The 23084-nt window shown below is 35.6% G+C and overlaps 1 protein-coding gene across 4 annotated transcripts in view; it reads left to right on the plus strand.

Annotated features, from left to right (window-relative positions):
- Positions 1 to 2536: 2536 nt before the first annotated feature.
- Positions 2537 to 23084, plus strand: part of LOC134543164 (protein sickie) — a 144249-nt gene continuing 123701 nt past the window's right edge. For 2 of the 4 annotated variants that reach the window (XM_063388056.1, XM_063388046.1), the window contains exons 1-5: positions 2551 to 2756; positions 3323 to 4118; positions 5018 to 5165; positions 6362 to 6487; positions 7035 to 7164. In XM_063388056.1, coding sequence (XP_063244126.1) covers positions 2746 to 2756; positions 3323 to 4118; positions 5018 to 5165; positions 6362 to 6487; positions 7035 to 7164 — 1211 coding nt within the window. In that variant the 5' untranslated portion in view covers positions 2551 to 2745. Of the gene's footprint in view, positions 2757 to 3322; positions 4119 to 5017; positions 5166 to 6361; positions 6488 to 7034; positions 7165 to 23084 lie in introns of all 4 variants that reach the window. The other 2 variants (XM_063388037.1, XM_063388065.1) reach the window with 2 other exon arrangements.

A 23084-nucleotide genomic window follows, 5' to 3' on the forward strand; every position in this document is an offset into this window, starting at 1 on the left:
TGTACCTGCAGTCATAGGAATGGGGAAAAGGAATTGTGTTGTGAAGACATCTAAATATAAAAAACAATTGCCCTGTGTGTATTTTCACGCTGTTAGAACAATATTAATTTTTTTCCTGCACTGCATACATTCTCCTGCAGGCTTGTTGGAGTTCACCACATATTCGGGCCACCAAATGTCGTGATGGGTCTCTGACAGAAGGGGTGAACATTTGCTAGGTAAATACGTCTCGGTAGTGTTACTGGTTTTTGTTGTGCCTGATGCCAGCTCTCAGGAAGAGGAACATTCCGCAAGGAGGCAGGTCGTGTCTTACCGAGAGATGTCACCTACGCTGGAGAATGATGGTGGTGTGTAGGCTAGCAAAAATTAGTTGGTTCGCGATTCTGGACTCGTGGACACCCTTTTGCAGAATCAAAAAATTGGTTGTCTGTAAAGTCAGTTTACGAACAATAGTTTAACGTGACGTCATAACAAAACATTGATGAAATGATTGATCCAGAAGAAAAGGAAATATCATATTCGGCCTGAGACTGAGCCGTAATAGGTTTTTGCAACCAAACCATTTAGGCATTACAAATATTATATTCTTTGAGGAAGAATTTTTTTTAATTTTTCTATCTTTTGCATGATAAAATCTACCTCTGCATACTTTTATGAATAAAATTGAATCATTTTTATTGAATTATTACAATTTTGTATGGATACAAAGGAGTGAAATGAAATGTGCAATTGAATTAATAAATGTACTTTTATTTGCATTCATTAATTCAAATATATTTATTATTTTTGAAATGTTGTGTGCGCCGTATTTATTTTTACAAGTACAAAAAAAAATTTCGCAGCAGCCAGGTTTCGAACCGACAACCTTTAGTTCAAGAGTTAGATACGCTAACCAAAGCCCACGAGGCCATACTAAAGTAATGTAGTTTCAGATGTTATATATATGTTTATAAAAATTTTGTTCACGGTAGGGGAATAATATTAACACGATTTTATAACAAATACGCATCCCAAATACACCAAACTTATTTATATGTTTTACAATATTTTTTAAAACATTGTGCAAAGATCCCGGGTGTAATTTGAATTATTATGTGAAACTGTAAAACACCATTGTATTTGAATTTTCAACATTACTTTTAAATAACCGCACCGATTGTGCTGAAAATCGGTGAACGATCAATAAATTACATAATATTAATAATTCAAACGACGAAAATATGATTGAAAAGTCAAATCGATGGTTGTTCCAATCGAGTGGAAGAGATGCCACGCATGCGTATAATGAACATGAAGAGAGATGCCACGCATGCGTACAATGAGCAAACAGGATACATCCGTAGTGGGACATCCGTAGTGGGACACTTTTTCGTGCGTGCAGCCAGCGTTCATCGATTTATTAGACGTTGTCACGTCAAAAATTCCCCTCAGACACTTACCTAGGACAGGAAAACGACTAGGATGAGATAAAGTACTTACATGTACAAGGGTAACCTTGTGCTGCATTTATTTTAGGGCCTACATGTATTGAGAAGTACACTTCAACACACCCTTGTTATCACGTTAATTTAGATGCCTTACATGGCATTTGTCATCAGCCTAAACATTGAGGCCAAGTCATATCTGCACCCGCGGAGTTAAGTAAGATAGATGCCAGAATCGGCCAGTATCATAAGCATGAGCCTACCCATGATTCCAGCGGTGTGAAGATAGAAATAAACGACCTGGAGTTAGGACCCGATACGCCTGAACTTGGCAGTAATCTAAGAAATACTGAAATCCAGTGTGCACCAGATATGGGAGAAGTCGCATAACATTATATAACTGTGAGAGCCACACGAATAATCCTTATCTTGATGGCTGAAAGAATAATATATTTAAATAAATACTGGACAGATCGAGTGTTGAATTCGACTGTGTTGCACATCACATGGCGTGCTCCATCATCAACGAACGGTAAGTACAGACAGGGCTGGTACCTGGGCTTACATTAATGGCCAAGGTGGTACTGTGTTAACATTCAAACATACATTGCTTACAATAACAACTTTACAAGCATCAGAGCAGCTATGGACAGCAGCTTGATCAGCGATTGTTTATTATAGGACCATAAGGGGGAGGAATCAGTGTAACAGTACTCATATCTATTTACTTTTATATGACTTTTGATCGATCAGTTTTGAATATGGTAACAGCAAGAATTGTAATGATGGGTAACCCTTGCCTTCTGTTGTATGTTGGTGAAGGGTTTTTTGGAAGAAAATATTTTACATGAGAAAATCTCTACCTACCTGGGAATCAATCTTGAATCATAGACCTACCTGCTAGGTATAAGTCTAGACCACAATACCAAATTGCCTAATCATACCCCAATACTGTGTGTAGGGATTTCTTGTTGGAGATTCTAGTAATTTTCAGAAACTTCGCAATCAAATATTGTTTTAACTCAAGTTGAAATTTAGTTTCATCGTTCGCGTTGAGTTGGAACTTGGTAATAATGTAACAAGTGCAGTTTAAAGAAACGGCTTTATTGTGTATGTTTTTAAATAATGGGCTGCGATACGCCCATACGCACATGGTTGTAAGAAGGGCGTTTCTCCCTCTTTGTCCTGTCAAAAATGTTCGTGGTATTATTTAATTTTGGACCATGAAACTATACCAAGTATTGCTTTCTAAGTTACTGCTTTGAGTGTTATTTCAGTTTAAACATAGTAATTGACTTGAAAAAATATTTATTCTTTGTGAATGGAAGCAAGGTAAGAAAATACGATGGAATGATTTTTCTTTGGTATGAAGAGTGTTGCTTTAACTAGTTGATAAAAAGTAATTGCTAATAGTTAATTTATTTATTTTCATCACTAGACAAAAAGTGCTTGCACACTATGGTGTCTGGCATGCCACATTTCAATAATTTGTCTAAACTTAAAAGCATTATATACACAATGTACGAAATATTTTCAGTCATAAAAATAAAACATTCCAGACGTGTTTTATTAACTAATACGATGGATCCAAGGTTTATAAGGTCACCTCCCTCCGTTTTACCTGTGTGATTGTAACTTACACAGGATAAAGTTATGTTTTCTGGGAAAAACAATAGTTCAACATCCTACTGCACCTATTATGAGATTCTGGATTTACCACTGCATTAGTTTTATGAAATAGATCAACTTGTACCAAGTGTTTTTATATGTCCACACAACAATTAAGCATGTTGCGGTTTTCCTATCGAACCTTATTTTGTCATTTTTGTAATCTCTTATGAGAGTTTGGGTTTATTGAATGTTGAAAAATTTATAGCCCTAATTATTTTTGTTGGCAGTTCATCTTCTCGTGAGAGGGTAGATTCAAACTCTGCCCTCTCGGGTGGGCAAAGTGGCTCAAGTTCCAAATGTTTGCCTCATAGTTTGCGAAATAAACTTGCGAAAGGTGTGAGTAGTTTGAAGCCAGCCAAGCAAAGTAGTGGCAAGAAAGACAAGACCAAAATATCACCAAAGGTACCACGAGCGTTTGGCTGCGGGGGCAGTCGCGAGAGCAAAGAGGAGCCAGAGACGGATGACAGGCCACGAAGGAGCGTGGAGCCATCGAAAATGAAAGTTCGAACGAGCGAAGAAGCAGAGGCCAGCAGCCTTCCCAAGCAGACGAAGATCGGTGTGGCGATGAGGTCTGATCACCAGAGCCATTTGAAACAGCGTAGCACAGGTCCCACCGGAAGGTCGACAAGCAATGTCGCGGATGCCTCCCCACGGTCCTCTCTGACGTCTTCCAGCATGGGATCATGCGGCGGGAGCAGCATCCCCAAACCCACCGCAGCAGTGAAAGGTACCAGCAAAATGGTTAAGGACGACCGCCAGGTGCCGAGTCCCGTCAAGATCGTGCCCCACAGATCGGCGGGCGTGGACGGAGGCGGCACACGTCAGTCCGGTGGCATGATCAGTGTGGCGCTGGTCTCACCGATGCCAAATTTGATGAGCGATTCTAACTACCCACAGCATTGTCGGCAAGTCAATAGGAATGCCATGATGAATGCTAATGTGCAGCAAAAGACTGACATGAACAACGAAATTACCAAAAATTCACCACGAAAAATTGAAACTACATTTGACAACTTAGATAAGGTGAGATCTTGTTTCTTATAGTTTGTGATAGCTTTTACCAATTTCATTTAATTTTAAAACATTTTTTTATATTAGAGGTAAAAACCCCTGACTCTTGTCGGGTTTCTTACAAAGTTATTTCTTGACACTTGCAGGTTAGGTAAATCTGTCAGGGTTAATATTTTTGAGGCAGCTGACTCCATTTGTCACATGTGACCAGGTTGGTTGTGGTAACATACCTGCCTCAGTAAGTCATTGGTTTGGTCTCCACTGATGTTGCAAAGAAGATAACTACTTTTCTTTAGTGATTTGTGTTAAAATATTTCTATTAGAAAACACTTGCTTTTCCAGATTTTTGTGTGTGTGTTTTCCCACTTTTCCAGTTAGGTGTATTATTTGAGTACAGTAAACCTTACATACACATTTATGTTATTTATTTTTGTATGCATATGGGTTGAAATAATGTCAATAGCAAAGCCATTAGTGTGGCAGTGACTAGAAATGGAGGAAAGAAACATTTCAGCATTTATGTGGTGTTAATTTCAAAGAAATGAAAAACAGAAATCAGGAAGGTTAAAAAAGTCCTGCAGAAAATGGGGCTATTTTTTTTTATCGCTGTGCAACTTTGCTCTATATCTGACTTATTATGCAAGTATTGTATTTGGTTTTTGGTGGGGGAGGGGGTTTGTGAAACATAACCGTTTTAAGCTCTTATTAATTTAGGTGATCCTATTATAATGTGACCACACTACACCAGTGTAGTAGTGACAGATACAGTACATAGGCTAGCATATATAAATTTTTTTGCCAAACATTTACATAAAGTTTTCGATATGCTAACTAAATTTGGTATATTCAGCATGGATTTTAATTCTCCTTGAATTTAGTGCATGCAATTACTTTTATGATTTCATTTCCAGGTTATTACATACGAAGCACAGCCAGTTCAGTCGAGAGAAACAACCTTCGGGGAAGATGATACCATAATGAACGTAAAGCCAATGCAGCCTTTGCTGCGAGGTTATACGAGAGTTCTGGGGTTGTCTGGTTCACACATTGTGCCTTCAGGTAGGTGCTGGCTATGCTGATGTAATGATCAGTCATTTAGAGAGCAGGGATTTAGATAACGTAATCATGAACTTCATTATTGTCAACTTCTTCCAGCCTGTTTCCAGGTCAGCAAAGTAAAATGCCTCTATATTCCTCTGTCACTCCACCATTCCTCCTCTTTCACTCATCCTTGAGGCCTTCTTCTGGTGTACTTCAATTCAATCAGTTTCCTAGGCAGTCTGTGAACATAATAATGACATAATATAATTTACAAAATAAGTTTTATATGTCTATCACTCACTTAAAAGCACACTCAGGGCAGTGTTATGCATTCTTTTCTAACCAATTTTGTCACCTTGGTAAAAAAAGAATGAAAATACAATTTCAAGGAGTTTTTGTATACCTAACAGTTATTTTGTAGTTATTTGAGGTGATCTACATTTGATATCGACTTACATTCCAGATAGTTTTAAGTGAAATTTTAAAATTTTATTCAATATTAGCTTGTGCCCTGACTTTTTCTGCATATAATTCATAATTTCATTATAATTATTTTTAATAGAATTTTTTAAAAATATAATTGGTGTTTTAAAATATATTTTTTTAAAATATGTTTTTGTGATACTTTTCAAAATTTTACTCCAGTACAAACTTTTCATCTCCATTTAAACTATTTTGAGCTTGTTTCATAAAAAAACTATAAAACATATTTGAACTGATTATTTTATTTAACAGGACTTTGCAGTGTAGTGTTTTTATAGGAATATCACATATTGTTTATGTTTCTCCTGAGAAACTTTGAATCCTCTTTTTCATCCCATTAGAGGTTTAATTATGAAAAATTCTTTAGACGATGATTACATAACATACAGAATTTTTCCTTAAAATGTCACTTTCTGGGACACTAGTTAATTTTGTAGAACGAAAAACAAAACAAAAAAAACCTGCTCATTCTTTAAAATTTCTTCATTAGTAGTAAATGCATGCATAATGGAAGAAGAGTAAATGGTATATGGATATCTGTATCAGCATTGGTTGTGGATAGGCCTGACTGTATCATAAAGAATGAGCTAAATTTATGTTACTGATTTTGTGATTTTTGAGCTCTGCAATCAACATTCTTGTCCTACAAGTTTATGGCTCTTCTGTTTTTTTTATTGGAGTATTAAGGGGATTTTTAATATATATCGTAATATAATGGTTATTAATTTTAGGTTTCCATGATCGTACACGGAGATGTATAAGTCATTCTAAACAGCTGGATTATTCATTTGATGGGAAGAGAGGTGTTGGTGATGGAGGTTACAGAGACCCTGAGAGAGATGGAGAAATGATGACAGGTAACATCATTGTTATTAAATGTTGTTATATAAAATTTTGTTCAAACATTAATCTAATTGATTTGGTTTGTTTCATTGAATCAGATATTGATTGTTTTTAATTTAAAAATCATATTTTGTTAAAAATGAATAAATGCTCAAATGTGTCATTTCAATGATTTGACATGGTATATATTATTCATATCTTTCCATAGTTTTTAGAAAATAGTCACTGGTATTGTAACAAAACAAACAGTAAAGAAAATAACAATATATCATTATATTTATTTTTATCTGCACATGTCAAATAAAACACATCAGCTTCTAATATATACTGGTTAGGAATGTTGAGCTTGCATTGTTTTCTACTTATTATCACGGTCTTGCATTTAATATACATGCCATGTTTGTCGGACACAGTGGGAGCATAGGCACATACAGTAGATAGTAGGGAAATAGACATTATCATTTTTAAGTAAACTTTGCCTTTCTATCATGTTTGATGGCCAAAATGTATAAATGTTAAATTTTAAATTTAGAGTTGTTAATTTACTCATTTGGTTTGCAGGTTACATGTCAGATGGTGACATGCTTAGAACACGAACTATTTCCGACACTTGCGACGGGTACTTGTCCGAAGGAGGAGCGCCGTTGTACATGCAGCGCTTCCATAACCACCCTAACAACTTGGACATAAGGTATGCACGTACTGGTGCAGTGAAAGGTTTTTAATCCTGTACTTTCGGGACCACTTCTGTGTCAGATTGGCGATTTTTCCTGATTACGGAACGTCTGTGAACATCAAATATGACAATGTGAAATCTGAAGTGTAACCTGCTAGAAAACAAACACTGAACTAGATTGAAAACCAACAGTAATGATAAACTCTGAGCAAACACCAGTGGCACAGTAATGCGACCTGGCGGCCAAGGTACACAGCCGGTATCCCCCTGAAAAATTATGATTGCAAGTGGCTCAAATGGTTTCGGAATACAGAATGTGCCGAACCATAGAATGCCAAATTATACACCTTTCACTGTGTTCACTTTTTGGCTTGCAATAAATTTATTTCATTGGCCATTGCAAAAGGAAGATTTTATGTACCCGAATGATCTTTTATCTGAACTTGTTATTTTGTTAATTTTTTTCTCAGTTTGAGTGCCAAAACATTTATTTCTATTAGTTGATGGAGGGAGGTTAAATTAATATTGTTATAATTTAAAAGAAACAACCATCATTCATCCAACTACATAATTTAAGAAAGCAACAGTGAAACATAGTCTGTAGATCTAGCATTACCTTGCTGATGATAGAAAGAGAATCCCAATAAGGATTGCTGTTAAGGTTGTTGGTAGATTTTCCCAGTCCTGAAAGGATAAATTTAGGGCACTAACTTCATCGTTCTCCGTTGTGCATGTACAACTCGCATGCTTTTGTTCCTAGGTGGTTGTATATAAATATCATATAAATATTCGAAAAATTAAAAGTATTTCGTGAAAATATCAATTTGAGTTGCATAACCTTATTTTAGCATTCCCCATAGGCATTCCTATGACTTTCTAAAATAAAAACAATCATCTATTTTATTTTTAAATTATTTTAGAACCAAATGGATATACATATAATACAATTGAATAAAAATTTTGTTGTAATTTTAAAATATTTCAAAAATACTTTACGGGTAGTTCGCGCAATCAAAGTGAAGTAGAAATCTCATATTTTGGTGTTTTGTCTTATAACTCTACAACAAATGAAGCTATTTAAATAAAATCATTATTGTATTATTATTGAAAGTATACTGCTACATCTAAGGTATGGTGCACTTCATTAGAGCCTAAATTCTGAATTATCTTACTTAGGAAAATGAGAAAATAAACATATTTCTATAACCATAAAATATAATCTTTTTTGATTATTATTTTTATGTAAATTGGTTGTTTGTAGACTTTTTCATACAATAAGGTAAATAGCTGTATTAAAAAATTTATTTTCTATTTTCTGTTGGTATATTTCAATATTATTACAACATATGGGAAATATGTAGAGTAGCGGTATATGCGAAAAAAAATGCTAAAAATCCGAAAATACTTTTATTCTATTCTCTTTCACTTCCTCTTTTCAAATCAACCGGTGGAGGTAAGAAATTCCAAATACTTTAGGAGATATAAAAATTTTTAATTTTGCAATACAACACCTGTACAACCATTCTACCGTCGCCATTTTTGTTATTTTGCTGTGTGTTCGTGAATGCGTAATAAATAAAATGGTTGATTAGGTCAGGTCAGTTACATTATTAATACTTTCAAACTAAGCGGACATAAAAAATAATGTGAATTAATTTTAATGGCTGTTTAGTTTTAAAATATTTATAATGTAACTGACCTGACCAAGCAAACTGGGACAAAGGATGAACACTAGGAACTAAAATGGTCGATTAGGTCAGGTCAGTTACATTATGAATACTTTCAAACTAAGCGTACATTAAAAATAATATGATTTAATTTCAATGGTTCTTTAGTTTTAAAGTATTTATAATGTAACTGACCTGACCTAACAAACCCGGACAAATGATGAACATTAACAACTCACGTAAAATTTTTTTGTTACTTATTACTTGCGCGACAATATCCAAATAAAAAATAAGACTTTAAAATTAGAAACGTTAAAACTCACCTAAGTTGGAGGCGGGTACATTTCATTTGCCACTATAAGGAAATGATGTAGTCGTTCACCTACGTCGCGATACCTCTGACGGAACATGAATAAAAATAAATAATCACGTATTGGTTCATTTGAATACTGGCCAATCACGGAACTGTCACGTGACAAAATTGTCCAATAAGAAACATAATAGATACTCGTAAACAAGAAACAATGGTGATTGCTGCATGAATACACAGGTATTGTGATGAAAATTAAAAAATTTGATATCTCCTAAAGTATTTGGAATTTCTTATCTCCGCCGGTTGATTTGAAAAGAGGAAGTGAAAGAGCATAGAATAAAAGTATTTTCGGATTTTTAGCATTTTTTTCCGCATATACTGCGACTCTACATATTTACCCAACATACACCCATTTCAATTAAGGTCTAACTAAAAAAAACTTGTCATCATTTATATGTTTTAATCATAGGCATGTTGTAATCTGATATCATAGGTTTCTCATACAGGTTTATGTGAAAAATAATTTAAAAAAATTGAAAATGTTTTAAATTTTATACCATTGTGAGAGGAATTAACTATAACCATTAAAATTTGCCTCTGTTTAAAATCATTGCTTTCAGCTACTGTTAATAATAATTAATACAGCAGGTATAATTAATTTATTATATTTAAATAGCTATTGAAAATTAATGCTAGTCATGGGTTCATTTACAGTGGGTAAGTAATTTTTTTCACTTAAGAGAAAATTGACTATTTGTTCTGGAATGAGTGTTTTGTCCCTCCACTGTCCTATTCCAGAAGGCTGCTGCAGATTACACATAATCATATTGCTTTTTTTTTTTTTTTACCATAAGCAGGTATGCACATTTTTATATTTAATTTTATTGGTTTATCCCAATCCTGAAAGGGTAAATTTAGGGCACTAACTTGATCATTCTTTGTTGTAATGTACAATTTGCATACTTTTGTTTATAGGTGATTGTATATAAATATCGTAGAAATATTGAAAAGATTAAAAGTGATCATGTGAAAAGGTTGATTTAAATTACTTGATTAGGGCTTGTTAATGTTTTGACCATTGTTACTTTCTGACACCATGATGTTTCTTTCCTGTTTCTTTCCCGATGAGCTATATTGAGATCGATAGATAGGTACATCTCGCACTGCTTGGCAAAATGAATGCCTTGGGAAACATTTTGATACTGACACCAATCAAATACATCCGTCTTTATTTTTTTTTTGGATTATTACCTGTGATTGGCCTACTGATTGATGTGTTTTGCTCCTCTTATTTATTGGTATATTTCACTCAAAATGATTTCAAAAAAATTATTGTAGCCCATAGTAACTGGGAAATTTTCTGAACTTCAGAATATTTATCAGGGATAAGTTGTTAAAACATTACTGTTCCTCTAATGCCCTAACTAGACATAATTTCTGCTTCTTCTGTCTTATTGAAGACGACCATCTAGCCTCCTCACAAAGTACAATACACGAGGAAGCTGGATGTCATTGCCATAAGCCCTACCCCAAATCATAACCAGAGGTGAATGAATGAAGTGGATTTATCCTCTCGTCGACATTGTGGTCATTATAGAGAGGATGCTGTAATGAGATGACAATGTAGCTTTGATGGAATGAATTAGTGAGGGAACAGGAGTACCACAAGAAAACCCTCAGGCTTACCACAACGTTCTTGTGAAAAATTTGTGTTCAAATTGCCAGGAATCGAACCCAGAGGTCAAGTGATCTGACCTCTCAACCACTATGGACCCAATTGTAGAGAGAGACACAATATCAATTTTATCTTTAAAAGATTTGTGCAATGGGAGTGCATGACTTGATGTAAGTTTTTGGACATACGCCATTGCTAAGAACTTTTTCTGTTGAAGAAAAACTAATAAATAAAATAAATAAATAAAAATACCCAAAAAAGACAAAAAACACACAAAATTAAGCAAACAATTGCTGTTTTCAACAAGGATATGAACACCACAAAATATTCCGAAACAGGAATATTTTGTGGTGTTCATATCCTTGTTGACAACAGCAATTGTTTGCTTAATTTTGTGTGTTTTTTTCTTTTTTGGGTATTTTTATTTATTTATTTTATTTATTAGTTTTTCTTCAACAGAAAAAGTTCTTAGCAATGGCGTATGTCCAAAAACTTACATCAAGACAATATAAATGGCATCACTGTATGGGGTTCTATAAATGTTTGACTAAGAGTCAACCTCTCGTGGTTGTGGGGCCACGGTTGTTAAGAAGGCAGATTGCTCGCCTCCTACCAAGGTGATCTGGGTTCGATAACTGGCGGAGGTGAACCTGATTTTTGTGCTGATTTTGCTGTGAGCCAGTGCATCACTTCTGTTCTTTCATGCACTCATTCCTACAAAGGTCCATGCTCCAGCCTCATTTAAAATAATTAAATGGACATTCACCATTGCTTTTGTACACTGTTTGACATAGAAGAACCTCAAGAAACTGACAATATAGATGAATACATAAACACACCGAGAATAGGCCAAAATCAGCTGATGTCATTTGACATAGAAGAACCTCAAGAATGGGCAACAAAGATGAATATATAAACACACTGAGAATAAGTCCAAATCAGCTGATATCATTTGACATTTGCTTAAAAGAACCTCAAGTGTGGGAAACAAAGATGAACACTTACACAGTGAGGCATGTCATGTCATCAGCTGATTTTTGCTTGTTCTCCATTGAGATATAATATTACATATTATGTACTGTGTAAACCAGCAATAGTGTGTGTCCATAAAATAGTTTTAAGTAAATCTTATCTATTACAAGTATCATTTTCATATCATCACCTCTCATCATCTCTAATGACGGTGATGTTGACAAGACGTTAATAGCCCAGGAAACAAAGGTTTCAACCTGTGAAAAATTTGCCCAAAGCTGAATTTTTGTACAGTGGTAGAGTCGACTATGCTTAATAACATACCGAAAGTTTACCGCTGTAGACCTTGTGCGTATCACTGAAAATTTGCAGTTAAGTCCTAGATGACAGCGACTTGCAGCAGTTCATTAAAATGTTTCCCATTTACGCACTTTTTACCGTAGACTCTCGATAGCTATATGAAAATAATCTTAAAGCACTACTTCTCACATTTATAATGAATAAAGTTCTAAGTGTTAATATTAAAGGTAAGAAAAAAAGTTTAATTAATTAAATAAGTTTTTTTTACATCAGTCAAGGCAATAAAAAGACAATTCACTTACAAATAAAGGGTCTTACGCAAATATTTCCTAAACAAAAGTTGTTGTATAGTTCTTAAGCTTTACAGGGACATATCTCTCAAAAGTCTAGCTTAATTTATAGGATCACTAGAGACTCCCGAGCTTATCAATGTCGTCTACGCACTGCGACAGAGCCACAGCCGCAAACGCTGTGGCCACTCTCACTCCGACGAAATCCAAGATTTTTAATCTTTGTAAAATTTGCTCCTAACTGAAATTTAAAACAGTGATAACATTCAATTTTTCTAGCAACATTTGAAATGTTTACCTCCGCAAACCTTGCACGGAACACCGAAAACGAGAAGTTAAGTCCTAAATAATAATTTATTGACCACTCAACAATATGGCACTATAACGTAATTACTATAGTATACTTTCAGAATAGCAAACCAAAACTTACTCAAAACATTATTCTCAATGATTAAATTTAAAAATCTTTCACTACGTTTGACTAAATATGATATTTATTCAATAATATTAGAAGAGAGGTGTTATGAAAAAAAAGGGCACAAGTGGAAATACGTATTACAAAAACACGAAGAACCCGATGTGAAAACATTAAATACAAGTAGTTGCAAAGTTCTTAAACTTTTAATTAGTTTATTTGTTGAGAGCTTGGTACAATGTGTCTGATCGCTAAAGCGATCCGAGCCGTGTAGTGTGTACTACTGCGATGTTGTCGAAGTAGGCTCGGGTCGGGACGAATTTCGCTGTAAAGAAACAAAGGTTTTTAATACATGGAAAATTATCCCAAAGAAGAAACTTTGTACAATTGTAGAATTAACGTTTCTTGATAACATATCAAAAGTTTACCGTTGCAAACCTTGTGCGTCACACCAAAAACGAGCAGTTAAGCCCAAAATGACAATTTTTTGCAACGATCCACAATAATGAATATTGCAAATGCAGTTTATGGAGTAGACTGACAGTATGGAACCCAAAATAATCTAGAAATATTGCCCTATCTAGGATAGTAATAAAAAGTACAAATTTTGAACATCTTTCTATAAAATAGACAATTTAAATCATTAAAGTTAACGAATTCACTTTCATTCAATTTTAAGGAAATATAAATACATTTTACATAAACTTAAAGAGCCCAACATGGAAATCGCTTAAAGTAAACGTTGTTGCATATTTATTCATCTTTAAATTGGTATATTTTTTAAGTGTCTCATACAATGTTTTTGACCGCTGAAGCGATCCGAGCCGCGTAGTGTATACTACTGCGATGTTGTCGAAGTAGGCTCGGGTCGGGACGAATTTCGCTGCAAAGAAACAAATTTTTTTAATACATGGAAAATTATGCCAATGAAGAAACTTTGTACAGTTGTAGAATGAACGTTTCTTAGTAACATATCAAAAGTTTACCTATGCAAACCTTGTGCGTCACACCAAAAACGAGCAGTTAAGCCCAAAATGACAATTTTTTGAAACGATCCACAATAATGGATATTGCAAATGCAGTTTATGGAGTAGACTGACAGTATGGAACCCAAAATAATCTAGAAACATTGCCCTATCTGAGGATAGTGATAAAAAGTACAAAGTTTAAACATCTTTCTATAAAATAGACAATTTAAATCATTAAAGTTGAGACATTCATTTTCATTCAATTTTACGGAAAAGTTAATACTTCTTACATAAATATAAAGAGCCCTACGTGAAAATCGCTTTCAATAAACGTTGTTGCATATTTATTCTTCTTTAAATGGGTATATTTGTTATACAATGTTTTTGACCGCTGAAGCTATCCGAGCCGTGTAGTGTGTACTACTGTAAGGTTGTCGAAGTCGGCTTGGGGTCGGGACGAATTTCGCTGTTAATAAACATGGAAAATTATCCCAAAGCAGAAACTTTGTACTGTTGTAGAATAAACGTTTCTTATTAACATGACAAAAGTTTACCGATGTAACCCTTGTGATCACACCAATAACGAGCAGTTAAGTCCTAAATGATAATTTCCCATACGATCCACAAAATTGTGTTTCGTAAATAATATAATAACTCTATAAATACTTCTTTTAAGTAGGCTCTCAGTATACAGCAAACTTGGTTTGTCCTCAAACGCCATACTGCTACGGTAATAGGAATATGAAATCACTACATACAAGATTTTGTTCTGTTTACTATGGTGAAACCAGAGCTAACCGAGAAATGACCGAACGTCCCGGAAAGTTGTGATATTTGACGATATTGCGCGAGTAGCATACCCGTACGTGACTATAGAGAATGGATAGTTTCCTTAACCGTTAGGATTTCTCGTACGAACACCCTCTCACAGGTAGGGTCATAAAATACGGTCAAACTCTTGCAAAAACATCCACCACCGCTCTTTGCCACTAGCAATCCAACGACCTCAGCTAGGCGCAGCACTCAATTACATAAACTTATTAAAAAAAACTGAATATGTAATGCTACCTATACGTTTTACAACACAACTCGTGTTTTATTTATTTTCTGGAAGAAAAACCCTATTAGTATAGGAATAATGTTGTAAAAGTGAAAAAAAAAAAAAAAACTCGGAGCACATTTACGATGTATCGTTTTATTCAATTTTTATGTAGTAAACTGATTTTAAAGAAGTAAATATATAATTTTTCATTTTGTCGAATACAGGCTACATTAAAATTTTGCATTGTTCTGATCGAAAATAAAACGATGTATCAGAAATAAATAAAATTTGTTGCTAAAAAAATAATTTTTAATAATAAAATTTTTGAAACAGAATAAATCCATGCAGATATAAAACCAGAGGTCCTCTAGAGTTTTTCATTTACAAGTTCCAAGCCGAAATCGTTTATTGTTAATTTTATTGTATCAAAAACATTCATATAAGAAAAAAATGCATATCTCATTACATGTAACATAAATACACCCTATCATATGAATTAGCTATGTTTTAAGTAATCCTTAAATAAGACCCAGTTGAATGAGTGTCGCAGTACGCAGTGTGTCGCAATGCCGCGCTGGAACGGCGCGGCGGTGGCCGTGAGAGATCAGTACGGCCGCAGTACACTGCAACGCTCGAGCCGCTTTAATGAGCCAACTAATTACGTTAGACTCTTTATAAATATACGGTCTTAAATATAAAGGTATAACCATAAACATTTATTTGGACATTTTTCGCATTGGACTCTTCAAATTGGTGTAAATAGTATTTTTATTTGGGTGGCAAAGATAAAAAAAAAATATGTCATGAATTAATCGCTTAATATCATATATTTAATATTAACAATTTATGCTTTTTACAACATTAATGGCTGTATTAGAGTCTCAAGATTATTTTGGTAATTTTATGGACAGTCTAAATTAAAAACTGTACAAATGGGTAGCATTTTAATGGACTGATGTAAGTCGCTGTCATCTAGGACTTAAATGCAAATTTTCGGTGATACGCACAAGGTCTACAGCGGTAAAATTTCGGTATGTTATTAAGCATAGTCAAATCTACAACTGTGCAAAAATTCAGCTTTGGACAAATTTTTCACAGGTTTGTGCCTTTTTAAGTCTTGGTTTCCTGGACTATAAGCTCACTCATTCATTACTCTCTGCAATGACAGGATTTGCTTGCCTCCCTCAGTGCTGCCACAAGCACACAATAGTCACCTGAGAAACTACAGAACTGGAATTCATTGTTGACTGAACTTAATGCAATGTGACTTTTCATTAGAAATTCCTGCTCGTTCTAGAAATACTCAAAACACTAATGATTTGGGCTCTAGTGTAAAGGGGTTGAGAAAGAAACCGAAATATGCCATCTTGAATCGCATAACAGTTTTTAGATTATAGTGATTTTGAATTTTTTTATGGAGGTTTTGCCTTCATTAAGATAAAAAGCACACAGTAATATATTTTTGAAACTAAAAATATATGTTCCTGTGGGTAATATTAGTGCAGAATAAATCATATAAAAATATACATATATTTTTTACAGAAGGCCAATGATTTCACTTGCAAAAAATTTGATTCAGCAAATCACTGACAATTTAGGGCTTTAGGCTAAATTATGTGATATGCTTTACCGAATAAAAAAAAACTGTAATGTCTTTAAAACATTTGAAGCCAGTGAAGCATAATTTTCTAACCCTTCCCCGAAGGGGAAACATACACTGCCACCTTGAATTTAGTTTTTTTTTGTTATAATTACTTTTTTTAGTGACTTTAAAGTTATTGGCACAAAGAGTGAATAATATACTCCCAAGATTTTATTTTCTATAACAACACTTACGATTTTTCCGAATAATATTATTTGTTTATTTACAGGTTTAAAATATTGTTGCATACAATTAGAAATCTGAGCAAGTCAAGTATGGCTTTGTGCTATTGTTGTAAAGATATTTATCTCTCATCGTACTTGTGATGCAATGCTATGTGTTGTTATTTTATTGTTGTTGATTGGAGTCTTTTATTATGAGTAATAAAACTAAAAACAAAATTTTGAAAGAAGGTAGGCTAATTTTCAGGAGTATTCGTTGTTCGTGGTGGCTTCTCTACGCTGTTGCTTAGTTTATAATTACGTCCCAAGGGTTGAACAGTGTTTCCGGAACCCAGTGATATATGTGTAGTAGGTACTGTCTTGTTTCGCAGTTAATAAAATATTCAGAACTTAGCCGGAGCCCATAGGGATATTTCAGACTAGCCTATTATTTGATTATTCTATTGTGTGTGCTACGCTAAATATAAACTTATATTCCTACAACACACTACTATGAAAACTATTAAATCCATCCTAATTTATATAAAACATCGCAAATATTAAATACAAGATAACTTTTAAATAATTTTGGTAGTTTTATAAACCTTTGTTATGATTATAAAAATCCCTAAACTGATATAGGCCTATTGATGTTTGAAGGCTGTGTCAAAAGGTATTTTTGAATGTTAAAATACAATTTAATATGCAGTTAGGTATTAACAAAACTCATATTACTTTGTAATGCACCTACACATACCTACTTGGTTCTTTCTTGCAGCATCCGTGTCAACAAAAATTGCACACATTTCTTCCCAAGCCTTTCCTTATAAAATTTTGTTGCCGTAGGCATCACATCTTGAATCCCAAATTGCTGGCCGTGATTCTATCTCGATTATAAAAACGATCGGAATCGTAAGAAGCCATTGGAAAACAGTCCGCGCGGGCCCGCCACAGACGCGCGCAACTATCGCCCGTGTATGAGGCTCCGCGCGTTTTCAATAGTGGTTTATCTGCGTATACCTCCTCGCCACTCAGTCGCGCCACGCAGTCGCGCCATAGAGTCGCTCGTGTGCGTGGGCCATAAGGGTCACACAGACGTCTCTGCTGTGTCCCAAGGGGCACATATACGGTCTGCAGAGCTTCAGAAAATACCACGCAATTTGAATACTTCTCAAGATGACAGTGGCGTCTGTTTACGAAAAGCGTTTAAGAATACGCAGAGGGTGGATAAGTAGTACAGTTACCATATTTCGTTGTTAAACTGTATTTTTCGAAGTGATAATGGCTAAAACACATGTTTCCAGAATAATTTTTAAGCATTAAAAACCCGTCACAAATGTTTGAAATCACTCAAGGGACTTGCATTACACCTTTATATTCATTTCTCCGTCATATGGACTCCTTACGTGTGAACAGCGTGCCTTTTGTTTTCTGCCGTGGCGTATGAGGACGTTTTTAGACATCGTAAGTTATGTATGTAGACACTGGAAAAATTCGGGGTTTCAGTGACCGCCAGGATATACTCTACATTTCTCTGCACTCTTTGGTTAATGTCACTTGTCTGTTGTAACCTGATTTATGATATGTTTGAACTGAATTGTCATGGATTCGTTATTTATTTAGGTGGTGATTTCTCATTGGCTCACGGTCCTCTGGATAAACTGTAGGCTGATCGCAATAGCAGCATAAATTTTCAATTGCTGGAATTTAAACCTATCGCGAAATGAATCCGCGTATTTTTCCGGTCTCTAGAATATGTTTTATAGATGAACTAGCGATCCTAATATCGCTTTTAATTGTGAATGTTAAAAAAAAAAATAGAAAAAATCAAATTTTGTATTAATTTGTATTGGAAATATGACACAAAATTGCAACAAAAAATTTCTGTTGATCCGATCGCTACCAAACTTAATAGGATCACCCGCTGGACTAATCTGGAAATTGCCTGAAAATTTCATCAAAATCGGGCCAGCCGTTTTGGAGTCCATAGGGAACATACATACATACATACATCGATATATATGTATAATTTATGATTTTTTCTACTTAAAAAAACGTTTAAGCATCAGGATACGATCCGTTACGTTTGGATGCAAATAAAACCGCATCTTTAGAGAGTGGTACAGCTTTTGCATGAGAAAAACGGACACTTACATGATTTGTCAACAAATTTGTTTATGTGTATGTGTAACCGGAGTAGCTAGTTGTTTGCCCCTGTGAATCAGTTTTAGGTCTGTCATATCAGGGGCGCACTGGCTTCAATGATGTATGCGCGTGTATGAAGTGTAAAGAACGACCATTGAGAAAAAATGTTTAACAAGATGCGCAAAGTAATAAAACTGGGGTTGGTGAGTGCTAGGACCGGGTTTTACAATGACACGTAAACTGGTACGAATCTCACGGAACAGAGGTTCTACAATGGCACGCAAACTGAGGACTGGAGCTTCGCTTTCATCATCCCACCTCACCACTACAAATACAGCCCTGACGAGCAGATCTCTGGCCACGCTTTTGTGCAAACTCGTAGTTTTACGGGTGTTATTATTTATGTGGGCCTAACGTCTCAACATTGAGTCGGTGAGACTAGACGACATGGTCGAGGGATATTGGTGATAGAACCGTCCATGGCGTATAGTAAGGAACCATCCCAGCACTTGCCTGGGAACCCGTGTCTTCTGGACTGCGAGTCTATCGTCTTGCTGCTGCGCCACCGGGACTTTTTTTTACATAGGCCAATCGAGAAAAATTCAAGGGTTTTACGCAGCTTGTGTGTGTAGTGTGCAAAGGGGAACCTCCAATATCGAAGCGCTTTATAAGCCATGCTCATTGCCTTTGTTCAGAAGACTCCGGCTAATTTATCATTGAACCTGTTAAAACAGTTTCAAAAAGCCTATTGAAATTCTTAAATTAAATCCATGTCAATTACATGTGTCTTGAAAAGTAGGAAAAATGTAGCATGTTTTGTGCTTTCATTACTCAGATTATTAAGTGCTCACTTATATTCTATTTCAAAATGTTTAAAATTCTTTGTATGCAATAATTATATAGAATGAGTAAGAATTTGACCAATAATCAGCTGCATGTTCACGAAAAAAGTTAAAAACATTTATGCGATTAATGACCTAAACTCTAAAGGCTGGTGGTATTTGTTAGTACTTTGAAATTGGAGCTAAATAAGTAGTACATATATTGGAAATAATAAATAAATAATTTAAAATTGAACATTAAGCGTCTGGATAATGTTTGATTGAACAAAGTTCTATAACTACTGCGAAACTTGTCTTTGCCGTAAAATGATTTCATTTAAATAATTGGTGCTAACACCATTATTTCCTATTATTAGATTAAATAATAAGTCATTTTGACAGCGACTAATTTTTCTGTGGTTGTAGAACTTGGTTCAGTTTAACACTTTCCAGACGCTGAGTGTTAATACTTAAATACTTAGTAAGTTATTTGCAATAAATCAGCTAATCAACTTCAAATATGCGTACCACTCTTGGGGAGCACTTTAGACTATAAGTTGTTCATATGTTTTTAGCATATTTTTTCGTGGTGAACCTGCAGCTGAAGTTAGTCGGTCTAAATCTCATCCTATGTTATGGCTTTACGTTACAAACGTGCACAGAGTTCCCCTCCAACCGTGTGGGGACATAAAATAAGCCTTAATGTCGAGCACCTTTAGTACACACGTTTGGTCACTATGTTTCAAAAGCTGGCTAAATTTTCTCGTAGACGCTACCAATGCTTTTGAAGGAACGACTTCAGTGAAGATTTGTGGGGATAGGGATAGTTTTCTAACGAACCTAAATGCGCTGCGTATGGATACTCGCAGGGCGCGTTGTGCGTGCGACTGCGTGCGTTCTCTTTGCTACCCTCCCCCCCCCCCTCTTTTTCTGAATGACGTCATACGATCGATGCGTACGAAGGACCATCATCGAGCCAGTTCGTGTTTAGATCTTGCTGCCTAGTTTTTCCCGTGTACCCTGTTTATGATTCGCGGTATTAGTTGCGTGTTCGTTTCCAGAGCCGTCGTCGTTTTGTCGAGTGATGTATGGAAGCGACGACAGATTGCCGAACGCGTGCTTGGTATTGATTTTTTAAGTAGCCGTTCAACAACAGTTTCATATCCTCGCGCTGCTGTTCCTCCGTGTAGATCAGTGGCCGACGGTTCGCTCGCGTCCACGCCGTACGAAGCGACTACGTGCTTCGCTGTGCAATCGGCATTTGCGCACGTTGTTTCTTGATTCACTGTACGTTGTCGATTCGCGACTGGCCGTGTGCATGCGCTCGCGTCCGTATGTAGCGGGCTGAGTATCCGGCCTCCGTTATTGATCACCCTTCGTTTTCACTGACTCTCAGCTGGCAAACAGGTAGGCCTACTTTCTCAAGATATTTCCCTAGAGATCCTTGTAGCCGAGCTGTGCTGTCACTATCAGTTTTTTTATGTCTCCAACGATAACATTGTTGGCATAGCAACTGTGTAAAGTAAGATGCACACATGAAGTAATAATCTGTTAATGGTTTTATTTGTTATATATTTTTTGTGACATTACTTTATTTATGTGAGAAAATTTTAGTATAAGTTGCCTATAGGAAACGGTTAGTCAGTAAGTGTTATTTAGAGCCATGAAAATATTTCTTATCTGTAATTTATTGTAATTAGGATTTAGCGTTATGTTCTAAAAGGAGATAATGAAATGATGGCCTAGACAAGAGGCAGGTGTAACATACAACACAGTCGTTCCAATAAAAATTGATTCGGCACTCTCTTTTTTCTATGTGGTAATGGTAACAAACGTATACTATTGTATGAAGTAGCTTGGCTTCTGGGTTGTAGCCCCGTCCTTGGCGAATAATTCACCTACGTTTCGGTCGACATTGCAGTCGCCATCATCAGGGAGCAGTTACCTACTGATGTTCTTACCAGTTGTCCTGCTTTTATATACTCTCGCCTGAGGGGAAAGTGCTTCCTGATTGGCTGCCGCTTTGGGCCAATCAGAGCCCTCCTTTCTTCTGGTTGGTTGGGCTGTTTGGCAATCAGGGGCGATCTGTCTGATGTTGGCTGTGGAGCTGTGTTTGAGTATTTCTAAAGAGTGGTATCCATATTTTGCTTAATTTGTAGCCATCTTCTCTATTAATGTTTGCCGGGTGTTTTAATATTTCTATTGATTATCAAATGTATCTTTTCTTGTAATTTTCGGATGTTGGTTATGGTGTGGAATTGGTGGAAATCAATGTGATGTCTGGTTTCCATGGAGTGTTCTGCTATAGCTGATTGTAGGTTTTCATGTTTGTAGTCACTGATGTTTTCTTTAAACCTTGGGATTATTCGTCTGCCAGTTTGTCCTATATATACCTTGCCACAGGAACATTAAATATTGTACACACGGGCTAGATTTTCGGCACGGGTTTTGTCTTTCACCGATGTAAGAGACCCCTCAGTCTTGTTTATGAGTTTGAGAATTGTATGAATTTCATGCTTCCTAAGAATTCTTGCCACTTGGTCAGAAATTCCTTTAACGTAAGGAATGAAGGCTTTATTAGGAAGATGTTCTTTCTTTTTCTGTTGAGGTGGTTTCATGGATTTCCTAATTTCTGACTTTGAATAACCATTCGCTTGAAGAGCACTTGTAAGATGTTTAATTTCTGCCCCAATATTGTCTTCTTCACAAATGGCTCTAGCTCTGTTTACCAAAGTTGAGATGACTGTTCTCTTCTGAGATGGAGGGTGGTGTAAACTTGCCTGTAGATACCTGTCTCTGTGGGTTGGCTTTCTGTAAACTCGGTGGCCGATGTGATTATCCTTTTCTCTTGTAACCAGTACATCCAGAAAAGGTAATTTTCCTTCTACTTCCACCTCCTAGGTGAATTGTATGTTCGGATGGAACAATCAAAAGTTACCAATTGTGTCTCCTTTTTAAGTCACAGACACACTTCTATTCACACCCTATCTTACCTGGTGTGTCACTGACATTTCATATCCTGCATTCTATTCCCTTCAAGCTTCACATTGTCATACATTGGATTTTACTAACCTACATTATTCCTCTATACTCAATTTTTTTCTCTTTGTCATATTTTCACTTCCTCTCGCCTACACCTCTTTACCTGATTTCACATTTTCTTTCTCTCATCCCCTTCTCGTCATTTTCTTCTCCACATCTCTTTATTTTTTATCATCCTCTTTATTTGCCCCATCCCTATATGCCACTTTCCTCTCTTTGACCCCCTGACTTGTTTCCAAAATTTCACTCTCTCTCTCTCTCTGATTTTTGCATCCTCCACCACTTTTGCACCTTCCCCTACATTTGCACCTTCCAATGCATTCGCCTCCTTCCGTAGTTTTTACACCCTCACTATTTTACACACTTTCATTTTTGTTCCTTTCACTTTCAAAATCTTCCCTTTAAAACCCTCTTCTTTTCGAATCCTCTCCTTTATGCATTTTCCTCTTTTGCACAATCCCTTTTTCACACCCGCTTTTTCT

Source organism: Bacillus rossius, chromosome 1, assembly GCF_032445375.1.
Source record: "Bacillus rossius redtenbacheri isolate Brsri chromosome 1, Brsri_v3, whole genome shotgun sequence".
NCBI lineage: Eukaryota > Metazoa > Arthropoda > Insecta > Phasmatodea > Bacillidae > Bacillus > Bacillus rossius.